Source organism: Lathyrus oleraceus, chromosome 1 (assembly GCF_024323335.1).
Source record: "Lathyrus oleraceus cultivar Zhongwan6 chromosome 1, CAAS_Psat_ZW6_1.0, whole genome shotgun sequence".
Lineage (NCBI taxonomy): Eukaryota > Viridiplantae > Streptophyta > Magnoliopsida > Fabales > Fabaceae > Lathyrus > Lathyrus oleraceus.
Window position 1 is genome coordinate 27,815,730 of NC_066579.1, and position 19,132 is coordinate 27,834,861.

The 19,132-nt window shown below is 34.3% G+C and overlaps 1 protein-coding gene and 2 pseudogenes across 1 annotated transcript; all 3 read right to left on the bottom strand.

Annotated features, from left to right (window-relative positions):
* Nucleotides 1-1,791: 1,791 nt before the first annotated feature.
* Nucleotides 1,792-3,421, bottom strand: LOC127115378 (GDSL esterase/lipase At5g45910-like; annotated as a pseudogene).
* A 2,215-nt stretch (nucleotides 3,422-5,636) lies between these two features.
* LOC127115379 (GDSL esterase/lipase At5g45910-like) lies at nucleotides 5,637-7,270 on the bottom strand (annotated as a pseudogene).
* A 2,304-nt stretch (nucleotides 7,271-9,574) lies between these two features.
* Nucleotides 9,575-11,207, bottom strand: LOC127115380 (GDSL esterase/lipase At5g45910). Its single transcript, XM_051046943.1, has 5 exons — nucleotides 10,961-11,207; nucleotides 10,574-10,792; nucleotides 10,333-10,475; nucleotides 9,969-10,242; nucleotides 9,575-9,810 (listed from the first exon to the last, which is right to left on the bottom strand). The coding sequence occupies exons 1-5, from the start codon at nucleotides 11,205-11,207 to the stop codon at nucleotides 9,575-9,577; spliced, it is 1,119 nt and encodes a 372-aa protein (XP_050902900.1).
* Between the last annotated feature and the right edge of the window lie 7,925 nt (nucleotides 11,208-19,132).

Sequence of the window (19,132 nt, forward strand, 5' to 3'; positions counted from 1 at the left end):
CCTAGTACTGATATGCACACATTCACAGATGTCACGACATCTGCTACTATATCACCATAGAATGGAAGAACACCCAGTTCTGTCCATCTGGTACAAAGACACAGCAGAGATCAAACATAGCACTTACTTCTATTGAGCCTGCACAGTTATCAGCATGATGCCTCAACATTGATTTGAACATCACCTGTTACAGCATTACAGGTTTACCTTATTTTATAACAGACAGAATTATAACGAACATAAGGTAAAAACACAGGTAATTGCTAACCCAGTTCGGTGCAACATCACCTACATCTGGGGGCATACCAAGCCAGGAAGAAGATCCACTATCAGCAGTATTAATTCAGAGTTAAACTCCCACGTTTACAACTCTTCACTTAATCCCTACCCAATGCATTCTATACCTAGGAACTCCTAGATAGAAACCTTCAGTTTCCATTCCTATCACTACAATTCCAATGTAATGCTAAACAACTTGAACTTGCTTCACAGCTTCGTTCAAGAACATAATCACTCTTGCCTACAGGCTTTGAGTTACAAATACTCTCAGCTTTGAACACTGAGAAACACATGGTAACCTTCCCACAGATTGGGAGGTTTACCTCACACACACCCCTAAATTTTCATTCTAAGAGGCTTACAAAGACTAGGTTACAATATGCTATTTATAACCTAATCACCCAACTGGATTTGGGCCTTCAGAAATCGCAGTAAACTTGTTCTTTGCTGTTACAAAATCAGCAGAAAGTTTCTGCTACAATCAAGGTCTTCAATCTCTTAGTTCCTAAAATATCTCCATATTTAGTTCCTAAAATATCTCAAGACCTCCACAAATAATGCCACATAGGATTCTAACTGATTTCCACATATTAGTGTGCTAACAAATAGGCTATTTGTTAGGTTCCTTAATTGTGGCTTGGTTGTTGGTTTCCTGGATTTTAGCCTGAGAAAAATGCTGAAACAGAAAAACTAAACAACCTACAATATAGCATATGCTGTCAGGAATGAATGTCACAACATTCAGCTTGACATCAAGGTCCATATGCTAAGTCTGTTTTTCCTGAAAACAGACTGTACAAATTTGCTGAACTGTACAGGACCAATTTGTCCATTCTACAGTAACAACTTACATTAATAAATGTCAAAGCATCCAATTTGACATTTACACATTTAGCCTTAAGTCAGTTCTGTTATCCTCTTGAAGAACAGACTGATAAACATACTGAAGTGTAGCAGAACACCACTCTGTCTATTGTTCAGTATATGCTGTCAATGATGAATGTCATAACATCCAGTTTGACATTCAGACAGTAGGCCTTATGCCAGATCTGGTATTTCCTTGATCACCAGACTGAAAATAAATACTGAGTTCTAACAGAACACAAACTGTTCTATTCCTCAGTATCTGCTGACAGGGATGAATGTCATAACATCCAATTTGACATTCAATGAATCCTGTATTAGCTAATCCTGCAGTAAACTACTCAAGTGTGTCATGACATCAGTCAAGACATCAGAGTACAACTAGATATTCTAACCTACAATGCAGTCACACAAACACCTTCACAGCATGTCATGACATCAGTCAAGGCATTAGAATCCAGCTAGTATTTTACCATACAATGCAGCCAATCAAACATCTACACAATTTATACCAATAGCATTTATGAGTTAAATTTTAAAAAGAATGACATTATTGTTTATTGAATATATAACTAATCCCGTCGAGAGCTACATAAATTGTGATATACATATTTCTTAATTCTCCTGATGACACTATCTTGAATGCTTTTAGGCTATTTGAAAAGGAGCTGGTTTAAGTGAGGGATACGCAAAAGGTCCTTCAACTAATCCTTTTGCTAATAGTTTATATGCTACTTCTGTAAAATGAACTCCATCCCAGTTTATATTTTTAGAAGGGTCAGAGCAAACAGTTGTATTAGGACTTCCACACCCCATTCTTGGATCAAAATTATGTGGCTCACCGCCTCCACAACATGGCTTGAATGTCTCATCCTTATCAAAACCTACATAAAAACTTGTACTTGATTTAAATATTGTACATGTATATATAAATAAAATTTTGCAGAAAAACAATTATTAATATATAAATGAACAACTTAATTAACAATCATTATTGTTATATGTATAATAAGTTAAATATTAAAAAAAAAACTACCCACCATATTTTTGCGGTTCTTCATACAAACGTTTGGCATTATTATAATAGTCAAAGTATTTTATCTTGACATCAGGGTAAGTCTCTCTTAATGTAGTTATAGAATAGATTAGATTGTCATTAAAATATTGTATGACAGTATTAAATGCCTTAAAGCATCCAAATTCATCGTAGTTTTTTGTATTATTAGTATTCACCACTGCCAAAGGGGAGGCACTACACCCCACTGGAAAGTTCCCTGGAATAACTATCTCTACAACTCCCTCTTTGATTAATGACTATCACATGGAAAGAAAAAAAATAGTTACTACATTATTATAACTTATATTGAAGTAGTTATTAAAATACATAAATTTTATATAACTTACTATGGTTGTTTCTGTAATTTTATTAACCACTAAGGGAATAAGATTTCTGAAGTTTGAAAATTTTGGTGTAATATGAGAGAAAATATCATTTCCACCAATTTCTCCGACTAAAAATAATGATTTCTTAAAGTAGTTACGACAATCTGTATCATAAAAATAACAAATATTGTTAACTCTTTGATTAAAAAAAATATTTTGAAAATTACATTAAATGTATATGCAAAAGAAGATGTGACAATACCTTTTTTGTTTTTACATAGTGAAGGCTTGAGTCTCTTAAACATCTTAAGTTGAACACTCAATGAGTTATTAGTTCCATGTAGAGCAACCATACTTTTATTGAAATAATTAAAATCAAGTGCAGTGGCACCAGCAAATGCAAAGTTCACTTCTTTCGTGATATCTTGGCCTTCAATAGATTTTTATAGGCTGGCAAAAATGGCAATCCGTATGCTTGAGCTACAAAATAAAGTGAGTATCAGGGAATATATCTAATAAAATACTAATAACACAATATAAAGGAATATATCTTAATTCTCTTTAGCCTCACTTTTATATTCAGAAATATACTTTTACCTTCCAAGGTTAAAAGTATATACAAATAAAACTAAAAAATAATAAACTTACCTATGAAATCTATAATCAAGCGTCCATTTGACAAACGTCCTGAGGGATGTTTAAAATACGTTGATCCATAAGGACTATTGATAGGCATAGGTGGGTGAAGAGTTGCTTCATTTCCTGTGTCGCTTATTGAATCACCAAAATTAAATATAGCTTCATAGGGAAGAGGATTGACATTTGAAAGTACATTTCTGAATATAAAAGTGAGGCTAAAGAGAATTAAGATCTTCATATTATTATTATAAGTCATGAGTTTATCAATGTTGATATATGTGATGATGGTAGATTGAATTTATATATATTATCTCACAAGCCACTTATCTTGTCATACATCTTTTGATCTTACACATTAACTAATATTTTAATACACATAAACAACTTTAAATACATATTTGTTATTTTTACCGTATTTTTTCACCTTTGCTTTTGTTGTTATATAACTATAAATACACTCACATAGCACCCTATAAAAAGAACGATACATTAAATAAAATGTTGTATCGATGTTTTTGTATAGAATATATAGTCGATGACACATTTATTCCCCAACAAACCATGTTGGATTTTTATTATTTTGTTATGACATAAAACTTGTGCCTCAATTGGGTTTGAGCCGAAACCATGACGAACATGGAGGAAAGGTGGACACCTAAGTGTGTTAGAGTCTCATACGGTGAAAGATACTTAAAGTGGGATAGAGTCCCATACGAGTGACGGTCACTTGAACTGAGGATTAAGCCTCATAGAGGACCCGATATCCACCACGAAAGTCGAATCATACGAGCATGTGTGAACTGATCCTGGCTTAGACGTAGGTCCGTTCGGGGATTGATGTTTCCTGAATCCAAATAATGATTTATTGAGTTATGAAAACCCAAGTGACATGTTTCCACACACTGTGAGTATCCCTCAGTTGCTTAAGTCATAGCTCCATTGTATGAATACTTGAGTTAGAAATCAGGTAGTAACCCTGTCGAGCTGAGTGGACCCATAGGATAGGGGAACTCACTGATATTATTATCTCACCCCATAAATGTTGTTATTTTTTAGGTATTTTTGTAGCTACGATTAAGAGGATCCTTTTGAAGATGTTTCGACGTTGTTGTGATGATGTGATATTCCGCTGTGGATTTTGTATAATGGTAGATATTGTACATAGATCTTAGATTTTTATTTAGGAACTTTCCATGTCTTGTACCATAGGTTGTATATTTTATTTTGGTCAAGTATGTAAATGATGCCTCTCGACTCTTGTGTGGTATCAGTACCAAATAGTAACACTTGTATGATATAATTCTAGATATATATTACACGGGTTGTTACATAATCAATCCTCTTAGGGATTATTCATAATGATGGCCTTCTTCCTATTGTTTATACATTTTAAGGGGTCATTACTCGTCTAGAAGAATAATTAAATAAATTAGAGAGACAACATAAAATAGGAATAAAACAATAATTGAATATAAAAATCATTGAGAAATGTATCATACATCTCCCTCTCAAGTATCTTTGATCACATGTTCCTTGTAATATAACAATACATATATGTCATATGGGCCTCCTGGATATATCTCTTCCCAAGTATCCTTCCGTATAGGCGCATACACCTTAGGAAGCCCCAGTTTGGGTTACTTTCCTTAGCCTCTTACACCTCAAACTCTTGAGGTTATGTTTATGGCTCAGATGATCTAACGTCTTAAGCCTCTTGCATTAAATCATATATTCAAACATATATGTACTAACCTATTATGAAATATGGAAGTGATGGATGCTTTGAGTAATGTTCAGTATCAATTGATTCAATTTTGAATTTGATGTGTTTCACAGACTAGAATTGCTAACAAAACAAGATTCATACTCTAAAATTCAAAGGACATTTTTATTATGTCAGATGTTTCATGGTGAAAACAGAAAAACTCAATATAATATACATATAATCAATGTCGATTTTCTATAACATATTTCGTTGAGGTTAGAAATTCTAACATGAAAAAATAAAATTGGTTCAAATATGTCATTTAAATTATTATTATGAAATGATCTAATTTATAATATAAATAAAACAGGAAACAATGCAATATTTATAGATTTTATTAATAGTTCATTTTGAACTATTTTTTAGGTATATTTTAGAATCACGAACAAGAGAAGCCCTTTTCTTTTTATGATTAGTGCTAAATAAAAGATATATATATATATATTGATAATAAAAAAAGTTTTATATTAATTGTATATCAAAATTATTGATAAATGTAACTTTAAATATAAATCAATATACAATTATTTAGTATTTATAATTGGCTGATTGTATAAAAACAATTTATACCAATAGCATTTATGAGTTAAATTTTAAAAAGAATGACATTAATGTTTATTGAATATATAACTAATCCCGTCGAGAGCTACATAAATTGTGATATACATATTTCTTAAGTCTCCTGACGACACTATCTTGAATGCTTTTAGGCTATTTGAAAAGGAGCTGGTTTAAGTGAGGGATATGCAAAAGGTCCTTACCCTAATCCTTTTGCTAATAGTTTATATGCTACTTCTGTAAAATGAACTCCATCCCAGTTTATATTTTTAGAAGGGTCAGAGCAAACAGTTGTATTAGGACTTCCACACCCCATTTTTGGATCAAAATTATGTGGCCCACCGCCTCCACAACATGTCTTGAATGTCTCATCCTTATCAAAACCTACATAAAAACTTGTACTTTATTTAAATATTGTACATGTATATATAAATAAAATTTTGCAGAAAAACAATTATTAATATATAAATGAACAACTTAATTAATAATCATTATTGCTATATGTATAATAAGTTAAATATTAAATAAAAAAAACTACCCACCATATTTTTGCGGTTCTTCATACAAACGTTTGGCATTATTATAATAGTCAAAGTATATTATCTTGACATCAGGGTAAGTCTCTCTTAATGTAGTTATAGAATAGATTAGATTGTCATTAAAATATTGTATGACAGTATTAAATGCCTTAAAGCATCTAAGTTCATCGTAGTTTTTTTGTATTATTAGTATTCACCACTGCCAAAAGGGAGGCACTACACCCCACTGGAAAGTTCCCTGGAATAACTATCTCTACAGCTCCCTCTTTGATTAATGACTATCACATGGAAAGAAAAAAAATAGTTACTACATTATTATAACTTATATTGAAGTAGTTATTAAAATACATAAATTTATTATAACTTACTATGGTTGTTTCTGTAATTTTATTAACCACTAAGGGAATAAGATTTCTGAAGTTTGAAAATTTTGGTGTAATATGAGAGAAAATATCATTTCCACTAATTTCTCCGACTAAAAATAATGATTTCTTAAAGTAGTTACGACAATCTGTATCATAAAAATAACAAATATTGTTAACTCTTTGATTAAAAAAAATATTTTGAAAATTACATTAAATGTATATGCAAAAGAAGATGTGACAATACCTTTTTTGTTTTTACATAGTGAAGGCTTGAGTCTCTTAAACATCTTAAGTTGAACACTCAATGAGTTATTAGTTCCAGGTAGAGCAACCATACTTTTATTGAAATAATTAAAATCAAGTGCAGTGACACCAGCAAATGCAAAGTTCACTTCTTTCGTGATATCTTGGCCTTCAATGAGATTTTTATAGGCTGGCAAAAATGGCAACCCATATGCTTGAGCTACAAAATAAAGTGAGTATCAGGGAAGATATCTAATAAAATACTAATAACACAATATAAAGGAATATATCTTAATTCTCTTTAGCCTCACTTTTATATTCAGAAATATACTTTTACCCTCCAAGGTTAAAAGTATATACAAATAAAACTAAAAAATAATAAATTTACCTATGAAATCTATAATCAAGCGTCCATTTGACAAACGTCCTGAGGGATGTTTAAAATACGTTGATCCATAAGGACTATTGATAGGCATAGGTGGGTGAAGAGTTGCTTCATTTCCTGTGTCGCTTATTGAATCACCAAAATTAAATATAGCTTCATAGGGAAGAGGATTGACATTTGAAAGTACATTTCTGAATATAAAAGTGAGGCTAAAGAGAATTAAGCACTTCATGTTATTATTATAAGTCATGAGTTTATCAATGTTGATATATGTGATGATGGTAGATTGAATTTATATATATTATCTCGCAAGCCACTTATCTTGTCATACATCTTTTGATCTTACACATTAACTAATATTTTCCAACACATAAACAACATTAAATACATATTTGTTATTTTTACAGTATTTTTTCAACTTTGCTTTTGTTGTTATATAACTATAAATACACTCACATAGCACCCTATAAAAAGAACGATACATTAAATAAAATGTTGTAATCATGGTTTTGTATAGAATAGTCGATGACACCTTTATTCCCCAACAAACCATGTTGGATTTTTATTATTTTGTTATGACATAAAATTTGTGCCTCAATTGGGTTTGAGCCGTAACCATGGCGAACATGGAGGAAGGGTGGACACCTAAGTGTGTTAGAGTCCAAGTGGGTTAGAGTCCCATACGAGTGACGGTCACTTGAACTGAGGATTAAGCCTCATAGAGGACCCGATATCCACCACGACAGTCGAATCATACGAGCATGTGTGAACTGATCCTGGCTTAGACGTAGGTCTGTTCGGGGATTGATGTTTCCTGAATCCAAATAGTGATTTATTGAGTTATGAAAACTCAAGTGACATGTTTCCACACACTGTGAGTATCCCTCAGTTGCTTAAGTGATAGTTACATTGTATGAGTGATACACAAGTAACAGAAGATGAATACTTGAGTTAGAAATCAGGTAGTAACCCTGTCGAGCCGAGTGGACCCATAGGATAGGGGAACTCACTGATATTATTATCTCACCCCATAAATGTTGTTATTTTTTTGGTGTTTTTGTAGGTAAGATTAAGAGGATCGTTTTGATGATGTTTCGACATTGTTGTGATGATGTGATCTTCCGCTGTGGATTTTGTATAATGGTAGATATTGTACATAGATCTTAGATTTTTATTTTGGAACTTTCCATGTCTTGTACCATAGGTTGTATCTTTTATTTTGGTCAAGTATGTAAATGATGCCTCTCGACTCTTGTGTTGTATCAGTACCAAATAATAACACTTGTATGATATTATTCTAGATATATATTACACGGGTTGTTACATAACCAATCCTCTTAGGGATTATTCATAGTGATGGCCTTCTTCCTATTGTTTATACATTTTAAGGGGTCATTACTGGTCTAGAAGAATAATTAAATAAATTAGAGAGACAACATAAAATAGGAATAAAACAATAATTGAATATAAAAATCATTGAGAAATATATCATACATCTCCCTCTCAAGTATCTTTGATCACATGTTCCTTGTAATACAACAATACATATATGTCATATGGGCCTCCTGGATATATCTCTTCCCATGTATCCTTCCGTATAGGCGCATACACCTTAGGAAGCCCCAGTTTGGGTTACTTTCCTTAGCCTCTTACACCTCAGACTCTTGAGGTTATGTTTATGGCTCAGATGATCTAACTTCTTAAGCCTCTTGCGTTAAATCATATATTCAAACATATATGTACTAACCTATTATGAAATATGGAAGTGATGGATGCTTTGAGTAATGTTCAGTATCAATTGATTCAATTTTGAATTTGATGTGTTTCACAGACTAGAATTGCTAACAAAACAAGATTCATACTCTAAAATTCAAAGGACATTTTTATTATGTCAGATGTTTCATGGTGAAAACAGAAAAACTCAATATAATATACATATAATCAATGTCGATTTTCTATAACATATTTCGTTGAGGTTAGAAATTCTAACATGAAAAAATAAAATTGGTTCAAATATGTCATTTAAATTATTATTATGAAATGATCTAATTTATAATATAAATAAAACAGGAAACAATGCAATATTTATAGATTTTATTAATAGTTCATTTTGAACTAATTTTTAGGTATATTTTAGAATCACGAACGAGAGAAGCCCTTTTCTTTTTATGAATAGTGCTAAATAAAAGATATATATATATATATATATATATATATATATATATATATATATATATATATATATATATATATATATATATATATATATATATATATATATATATATATATATTGATAATAAAAAAAGTTTTATACTATTTGTATATCAAAATTATTCATAAATATAACTTTAAAGATAATTCAATAGACAATTATTTAGTATTTATAATTGGCTGATTGTATAAAAACAATTTATACCAATAGCATTTATGAGTTAAATTTTAAAAAGAATGACATTAATGTTTATTGAATATATAACTAATCCCGTCGAGAGCTACATAAATTGTGATATACATATTTCTTAATTCTCCTGACGACACTATCTTGAATGCTTTTAGGCTATTTGAAAAGGAGCTGGTTTAAGTGAGGGATATGCAAAAGGTCCTTCAACTAATCCTTTTGCTAATAGTTTATATGCTACTTTTGTAAAATGAACTCCATCCCAGTTTATATTTTTAGAAGGGTCAGAGCAAACAGTTGTATTAGGACTTCCACACCCCATTCTTGGATCAAAATTATGTGGCCCACCGCCTCCACAACATGCCTTGAATGTCTCATCCTTATCAAAACCTACATAAAAACTTGTACTTTATTTAAATATTGTACATGTATATATAAATAAAATTTTGCAGAAAAACAATTATTAATATATAAATGAACAACTTAATTAAAAATCATTATTGCTATATGTATAATAAGTTAAATATTAAATATAAAAAACTACCCACCATATTTTTGTGGTTCTTCATACAAACGTTTGGCATTATTATAATAGTCAAAGTATATTATCTTGACATCAGGGTAAGTCTCTCTTAATGTAGTTATAGAATAGATTAGATTGTCATTAAAATATTGTATGACAGTATTAAATGCCTTAAAGCATCCAAATTCATCGTAGTTTTTTGTATTATTAGTATTCACCACTGCCAAAAGGGAGGCACTACACCCCACTGGAAAGTTCCCTGGAATAACTATCTCTACAGCTCCCTCTTTGATTAATGACTATCACATGGAAAGAAAAAAAATAGTTACTACATTATTATAACTTATATTGAAGTAGTTATTAAAATACATAAATTTATTATAACTTACTATGGTTGTTTCTATAATTTTATTAACCACTAAGGGGATAAGATTTCTGAAGTTTGAAAATTTTGGTGTAATATGAGAGAAAATATCATTTCCACCAATTTCTCCGACTAAAAATAATGATTTCTTAAAGTAGTTACGACAATCTGTATCATAAAAATAACAAATATTGTTAACTCTTTGATTAAAAAAAATATTTTGAAAATTACATTAAATGTATATGCAAAAGAAGATGTGACAATACCTTTTTTGTTTTTACATAGTGAAGGCTTGAGTCTCTTAAACATCTTAAGTTGAACACTCAATGAGTTATTAGTTCCAGGTAGAGCAACCATACTTTTATTGAAATAATTAAAATCAAGTGCAGTGGCACCAGCAAATGCAAAGTTCACTCCTTTCGTGATATCTTGGCCTTCAATGAGATTTTTATAGGCTGGCAAAAATGGCAATCCATATGCTTGAGCTACAAAATAAAGTGAGTATCAGGGAATATATCTAATAAAATACTAATAACACAATATAAAGGAATATATCTTAATTCTCTTTAGCCTCACTTTTATATTCAGAAATATACTTTTACCCTCCAAGGTTAAAAGTATATACAAATAAAACTAAAAAATAATAAATTTACCTATGAAATCTATAATCAAGCGTCCATTTGACAAACGTCCTGAGGGATGTTTAAAATACGTTGATCCATAAGGACTATTGATAGGCATAGGTGGGTGAAGAGTTGCTTCATTTCCTGTGTCGCTTATTGAATCACCAAAATTAAATATAGCTTCATAGGGAAGAGGATTGACATTTGAAAGTACATTTCTGAATATAAAAGTGAGGCTAAAGAGAATTAAGAACTTCATGTTATTATTATAAGTCATGAGTTTATCAATGTTGATATATGTGATGATGGTAGATTGAATTTATATATATTATCTCACAAGCCACTTATCTTGTCATACATCTTTTGATCTTACACATTAACTAATATTTTCCAACACATAAACAACTTTAAATAAATATTTGTTATTTTTACCGTATTTTTTCAACTTTGCTTTTGTTGTTATATAACTATAAATACACTCACATAGCACCCTATAAAAGAACGATACATTAAATAAAATGTTGTATCGATGGTTTTGTATAGAATAGTCGATGACACCTTTATTCCCCAACAAACCATGTTGGATTTTTATTATTTTGTTATGACATAAAATCTGTGCCTCAATTGGGTTTGAGTCGTAACCATGGCGAACATGGAGGAAAGGTGGACACCTAAGTGTGTTAGAGTCCCATACGGTGAAAGATACTTAAAGTTGGTTAGAGTCCCATACGAGTGACGGTCACTTGAACTGAGGATTAAGCCTCATAGAGGACCCGATATCCACCACGACAGTCGAATCATACGAGCATGTGTGAACTGATCCTGGCTTAGACGTAGGTCCGTTCGGGGATTGATGTTTCCTGAATCCAAATAGTGATTTATTGAGTTATGAAAACTCAAGTGACATGTTTCCACACACTGTGAGTATCCCTCAGTTGCTTAAGTGATAGTTACATTGTATGAGTGATACACAAGTAACAGAAGGTGAATACTTGAGTTAGAAATCAGGTAGTAACCTTGTCGAGCCGAGTGGACCCATACTCATATTATTATCTCACCCCATAAATGTTGTTAATTTTCTGGTGTTTTTGTAGGTAAGATTAAGAGGATCGTTTTGATGATGTTTCGACGTTGTTGTGATGATGTGATCTTCCGCTGTGGATTTTGTATAATGGTAGATATTGTACATAGATCTTAGATTTTTATTTAGGAACTTTCCATGTCTTGTACCATAGGTTTTATCTTTTATTTTGGTCAAGTATGTAAATGATGCCTCTCGACTCTTGTGTTGTATCAGTACCAAATAATAACACTTGTATGATATTATTCTAGATATATTTTACACGGGTTGTTACATAATCAATCCTCTTAGGGATTATACATAGTGATGGCCTTCTTCGTATTGTTTATACATTTTAAGGGGTCATTACTGGTCTAGAAGAATAATTAAATAAATTAGAGAGACAACATAAAATAGGAATAAAACAATAATTGAATATAAAAATCATTGAGAAATATATCATACATCTCCCTCTCAAGTATCTTTGATCACATGTTCCTTGTAATACAACAATACATATATGTCATATGGGCCTCCTGGATATATCTCTTCCCAAGTATCCTTCCCTATAGGCGCATACACCTTAGGAAGCCCCAGTTTGGGTTACTTTCCTTAGCCTCTTACACCTCAGACTCTTGAGGTTATGTTTATGGCTCAGATGATCTAACTTCTTAAGCCTCTTGCATTAAATCATATATTCAAACATATATGTACTAACCTATTATGAAATATGGAAGTGATGGATGCTTTGAGTAATGTGTTAGGGACCAATTAGTACTACTTTTTATACCATTTTATTGGTCCCTTTTGCCAAGTTTTGATGTAATTACACACTTTTATTCTCACTATTTTGTACAAATGCAATTAGGTTTAATTTATTTTGTTTTGAATAGTTATTTCACAATTTTTGTTAGTTTTGTAGAATTGTTGGATAAGCAGGACTTTGGGTTCAACATTACAATTTGGAGGAAGCTTGCCAAACAAGGAAGCTGGAGAAGCAACAGTTCGCGCCGCGAACTTCCTTCGCGCCGCGAAGGCTGCGAATCCAGCAAGCTGACCAAGGGTCAAATGTGTTGCTGTGCAGAAAAAGTAATTGCCATTTTGATGTCTGCCTGGGAAGTGCTTTTCTGCTGCTGATGACAATGTCCAATTAGGGAAATGCCAACCTTTTTGGTAGAGACAAAATAGTTTAACCTAGGGTATTGATGGATTATTCCAGACATTGATACATTGTGCTGTAGAGCTTTGGTAATGGAAAAAACCAGAGTTTTTCTGCAAAATCCTTCTGTTTTGTAACAATGGTGATGAGGAGCTAAACTCCTTTTGTCAAGATTGGAGGTAGTAGCTATTCTCATCTATCTATGTATTCACTTTGATTTATATATGAGATAAAGATTGTTGATGTATTGGAACTGTTTTTGCTTTACTTTGAAAACCAGATTTGAGTAGTTGTCGAGAGAGATTACTCGAGTTTAGACATAAAACAGATTTTCAAGTAATGAATAAGTTGTAGAGATAGATTTATTCATTACTATTCTTTGATATTGAACGTTCAAGGTTACTATATTGATAGTTAGGTGGAGAGATCGTCTAAGGATCAATATAGTAACTATCACGATATCATTTAGACATAAATGACTTTGAGGGGATATTTGAACATCATCAATAATCTTGAATCTAATTATTTAACATAGGGAATCATAGATATTTGAAATAGTGAACTCCAATCTTGCCAAGCTTTTATATTTGTCTAAAACCACTTAATAGTTTTTGTTAACATTTATTAACAAGATATTTTTCCAAACAAAACAACCTGTTACTTTCTAAACTTATAACATTTGAATTATAGAACGGCGGTAATATTACCCAATCTCTGTGGATACGATACAAAAATATTTGCCAAAGATATACTCTTTCAACAAATTGGCGCCGTTGCCGGGGATTGGTGTCGATATTACAAGCATTGCAATAATTCTTTGTTTTTAAGTTTTGTTACTTTTATTGTTATCCCTCTTTTGTTTCACTTGGTTTGTTAGTTTTGTAGATTCTAGTGCATGCGAGGAAAAGTAACCGAGGAGCAACTTCAATTCGATCCTGAAATTGAAAGAACACTTCGGAAGCTCAATAGCAAAACACGAAGAAGAAGGAAACTAGCCGAAGAGAGGAACCGGAGAGAAGAAGCATCTACTTCCGCACTTGTTCCAATCGAAGAAGTGGTTGTAGAAGCTTGTGAAGGAAACATGGCGGAGGATAATCGTACTGAAATGTCCGCTAATAGTCCAAGAAGGAATGCTCAATTTGCCCGTGGAGGAAGAAATACGGAGATGAAGACCGGAATCCTCCAACTTCTCTATGCAACTCCATTCACCGGAATGGATCACGAAGATCCGTATACCCATCTCATCAAATTCTATGAGATTGCGGGTTCTACGGGAATAGACGAGGCGGGTGAAGAGACGTTATTCAAGAGGATGTTCCCACACTCATTAGTGGGAAAAGCAAAGGAGTGGTACCTTGATCAAGAATCAAGAGTGATGACGGATTGGAATCTATTAGAAGAAAAGTTCTTAGAAAGATACTTCCCTCAATCCCGATTCATGGAAGCCAAGACGGCTATAGCTGTATTTACTCAAGGAGGAAACGAATCTCTAAATGAAGCTTGGGAGAGATTCAAATCAATGTTGAGGAAGTGTAAGGGACATGGTTTTGATGAGCTTACTCAAATCCACATCTTTTTGAATGGTCTCCAATCAACCCATAAGACACTTCTGGACGCCACTGCGGGTGGTTCGCTTATATCAAAAACTGCGGAGGAAGCTAAAGTCATTATTGAACGGATGGCCCGTAATGATCATCAAGGTCAACATGATCGTAGCCCTTCACAACGTAAGCCCGGAGTTTTAGAGTTGAATACCAATGATGCCATCCTTGCACAGAATAAGCTACTCTCTCAGCAAGTGGAGCTTCTTACTCAACAAATGGCCAAGCTTCCACAGCAAATAAAAGAGATTCAAGGTTTTCAAGTTCAGCATCAAGTAGCATGTTGTGAGTTGTGTCAAGGGGATCATCCTACTGGTTTTTGTCCCCCACCCCAAGAAGAAGTCAGTTATGTGAACAACCAAAACCAGGGATATCAAAGACAACAGCCTAACAATCAAGGCTATCAACCGAGAAACAATCAAGGGTACCAACCGTCAAGGTTCAACAACCAGAATTATCAACAGCAAAGCCCTTACCAACAACCAAATTCTCAAGGTCAGCAGTCGCAAGGAGGAAATTCCAAGCTAGAAGACACTCTTCAACAATTCATGCAAGCTTCTATGGCAAATCAGAAAAGTAACGAGGCGGCAATTAAAAATCTGGAAAATCAAGTAGGCCAACTCGCGAAGCAGCTGTCGGAACAAAATGCAGGGCCTTCTTTTTCTGCTAACACTCAACCAAATCCAAAGGAGCATTGCAAAGCAGTTGTCACAAGGAGCGGTAAAGCGTTGGTAAGTGAAAAAGGTGAAGAAATTGTAGAAGAGAACACCACTGATGGGATTCTGGAAGAAATAGATATAGTTGGTGAGAGGAAAAATGATTCTGGAAATGCTCAGTTCGCGCCGCGAACCACCTTCGCGCCGCGAAAAGAGCAGGTTCTGCCCACTGCTGTACAGACTGATTGTGAAGAGAAAAAAGATGCTGAATCGAAGAAAAAGAAGAAATCTGAGAAGGGAGTGAATGTCATCCCAACTCAACATCTACCCTACCCACATGCTCCATCAAGGAAAGACAATGCTAGGCACTATGCACGATTCATGGACATCTTCAAGCAACTCCAAATCAACATTCCATTTTCTGATGCACTAGAACAAATGCCACGATATGCTAAATTTATGAAAGACATTCTTACCAAGAAAAGGCGACATGTGGAAGATGAGACCATCATTCTTGATGCACGGTGTAGCGCAATCATCCAGAAGACTTTACCTCGGAAGGAGTCCGACCCGGGACGGGTTGTTCTACCGGTAACCATTGGAAGCACATACGTTGGGAATGGTTTGATAGATTTGGGCTCTAGTATAAATTTAATTCCCCTTTCCATTGTCAAACGATTGGGAAATGTGGAGATTAAATCAACAAGAATGACCTTACAACTAGCAGACAAGTCTACAACCTCACCATACGGAATTGCCCAAGACATGCTCGTAAAAGTGGACAAATTTTTATTTCCTGTGGATTTTGTAATAGTAGAGATGGATGAGGACCGCGATGTACCCCTAATCCTTGGAAGACCTTTTATGAAGACCGCTCGGATGATGATCGACATAGATGATGGGTTAATGAAGGTTAGAGTTCAAGACGAAGAGGTGACCTTTAACCTTTTCGAAGCAATGAAACATCCAACTGACAAGCATGATTCTTTTCGAATTGATGCAAGCGAAGAGGAAGTAGTGGAGGTCGTGAATCAAATCCATATTTCTAATCCTTTGGAAAGATCCCTAATCGGAGCATACAATGTGTTGACTGACAATGAGGAACGAGAGATTGAAGCGATGTTGCACGAGTTAGAATCTTGTGGTGAGTTGGCCTATCAAGAAGAATTAGTGGAAGATTTGGATGCAAAGAAGGAAACTGAAGAGCAAAAGTTAGAATTGAAGATGCTTCCGTCACATTTGAAGTATGTGTTTCTTGGAGAGGAGTGTACCAAGCCGGTGATTATAAGCAACACATTGTCCACGCAAGAGGAAGATAAGTTGATTCAAGTTTTGAAAAAGAACCAAGGTGCGATAGGATGGGTTTTATCCGATTTGAAGGGTATTAGTCCAGCATATTGCATGCATAAGATAATGATGGAGGAAAACTTCAAACCAGTTGCGCAGCCTCAGAGGCGTTTGAATCCATCAATGAAAGAGGTGGTTCGTAAAGAAGTTGTCAAACTTTTAGAAGCAGGAATGATTTATCCCATATCTGATAGTGCTTGGGTGAGTCCGGTACAGGTGGTACCCAAGAAAGGCGGAATGACGGTGATTAAAAACGATAAAAACGAGTTGATTCCGACGAGAACAGTGACAGGGTGGAGGATGTGCATCGACTATAGAAGGTTGAACCAAGCCACAAGGAAAGATCATTTCCCACTACCTTTCATGGATCAAATGTTGGAGCGGCTCGCCGGCAAAAACTTCTACTGTTTCTTGGACGGATATTCGGGGTATAATCAAATTTCAGTAAATCCGGCAGACCATGAGAAAACAGCTTTTACATGTCCCTTCGGCATCTTTGCTTACCGAAGAATGCCTTTTGGATTATGTAACGCACCGGCCACATTTCAACGGTGTATGCAAGCTATCTTTTTAGACCTGATAGAAGAATGCATCGAGGTGTTCATGGACGATTTTTCTGTTTATGGATCATCTTTTGAAATGTGCTTGAAGCAACTTGATGTAGTTCTAGAGAGATGCGTGGAGACCAACCTAGTGCTCAACTGGGAAAAATGCAATTTTATGGTCACTGAAGGTATAGTGCTTGGTCACAAGATTTCTTCTGAAGGGCTAGAGGTGGACAAGGCCAAGGTGGAAATTATTGAAAAGCTACCACCTCCAACCAACATTAAAGGAATAAGAAGCTTTCTAGGACATGCCGGTTTCTACCGGAGATTCATACAAGACTTCTCAAAGATCGCAAAGCCATTGAGTAATTTACTCAACAAAGGTACGCCTTTTCTTTTTGATGAGTCATGTCTTAAAGCCTTCTTAGATTTGAAACAAAAGTTGATCACCGCACCAATAATCGTAGCACCAAACTGGAACCTTGACTTTGAACTCATGTGTGATGCTAGCGATTATGCAGTGGGTGCGGTGTTAGGACAAAGAAGCGATAAAGTTTTCCATGCCATACACTATGCTAGTAAGGTGTTGAATGACGCCCAAGTTAATTACGCAACAACTGAAAAAGAATTGCTAGCCATAGTATATGCATTGGAAAAATTTAGAGCTTATTTGATTGGTTCAAGAGTTGTAATCTACACTGACCATTCTGCAATAAAATATCTGCTTACCAAGCCGGATTCAAACAAAGGCTTATTCGTTGGATCCTTTTATTACAAGAGTTTGATCTAGAGATACGGGATAAAAAAGGTTCCGAGAACTTGGTAGCAGATCATTTGTCTCGATTGGTCAATGTAGAAATTACAAACAAAGAAGAAGAGGTGAGAGAAGAATTTCCAGATGAAAAACTCTATGCGATTCAAGTGAGGCCTTGGTTTGCTGATTTTGCTAACTACAAAGCAACTGGTTTAACACCGGAAGACCTCACTTGCAATCAAAGAAGGAAATTCTTAGCTGATGCAAAATATTATGTCTGGGATGACCCTTACCTTTTTAAAGTAGGGGCAGACAATATTTGAGAAGGTGTGTAACAATAGAGGAATCAAGAGACATTCTGTGGCACTGTCACAACTCTCCGTATGGAGGTCACTATAGTGGTTTGAGAACAGCCACTAAAGTACTCCAATCGGGTTTTTATTGGCCATCTTTATTCAAAGATGCGCACGAACATGCGAAGAGTTGTGATGCATGTCAACGGAGTGGCGGAATAGGAAAACGGGATGAAATGCCTCTAACCAACATGCTAGAAGTAGAAGTTTTTGACTGTTGGGGTATTGATTTCGTTGGCCCATTCCCCTCTTCTTTCTCTAATGAGTACATTTTAGTAGCTGTCGATTATGTTTCGAAGTGGGTGGAAGCAATTGCCTCACCCAAGGCCGATGCCAAAACCGTGATCAAATTTTTAAAGAAGAACATATTCTCACGTTTTGGTGTGCCTCGAGTGTTGGTGAGTGATGGAGGCTCACACTTCTACAATACACCCTTAGAAAAAGTTCTACAACATTATGGTGTAAGGCATAAGGTGACCACTCCTTACCACCCACAAGCGAACGGTCAAACTGAGGTTTCAAACCGGGAAATCAAACGGATACTTGAGAAAACAGTTTCGAACTCAAGAAAGGATTGGTCTTTAAAACTTGATGAGGCTTTGTGGGCATATCGCACTGCTTACAAAGCACCTATTGGGCTGACTCCGTTTCAACTGGTGTATGGGAAGACTTGTCATCTTCCAGTTGAAATGGAACATAGAGCATTATGGGCTCTTAAGTTCTTGAA

What these genes read in the sequence shown, in the direction of transcription:
- LOC127115380 (XM_051046943.1), bottom strand. Translation starts at nt 11,207, where the DNA reads ATGACTTATAATAATAACATGAAGTTCTTAATTCTCTTTAGCCTCACT. An exon ending in CTTGATTATAGATTTCATAG is followed by an intron (nt 10,793 to 10,960) that starts GTAAATTTATTA and finishes TTTATTTTGTAG; the next exon opens with CTCAAGCATATGGATTGCCA. An exon ending in AAATTATAGAAACAACCATA is followed by an intron (nt 10,243 to 10,332) that starts GTAAGTTATAAT and finishes TCCATGTGATAG; the next exon opens with TCATTAATCAAAGAGGGAGC.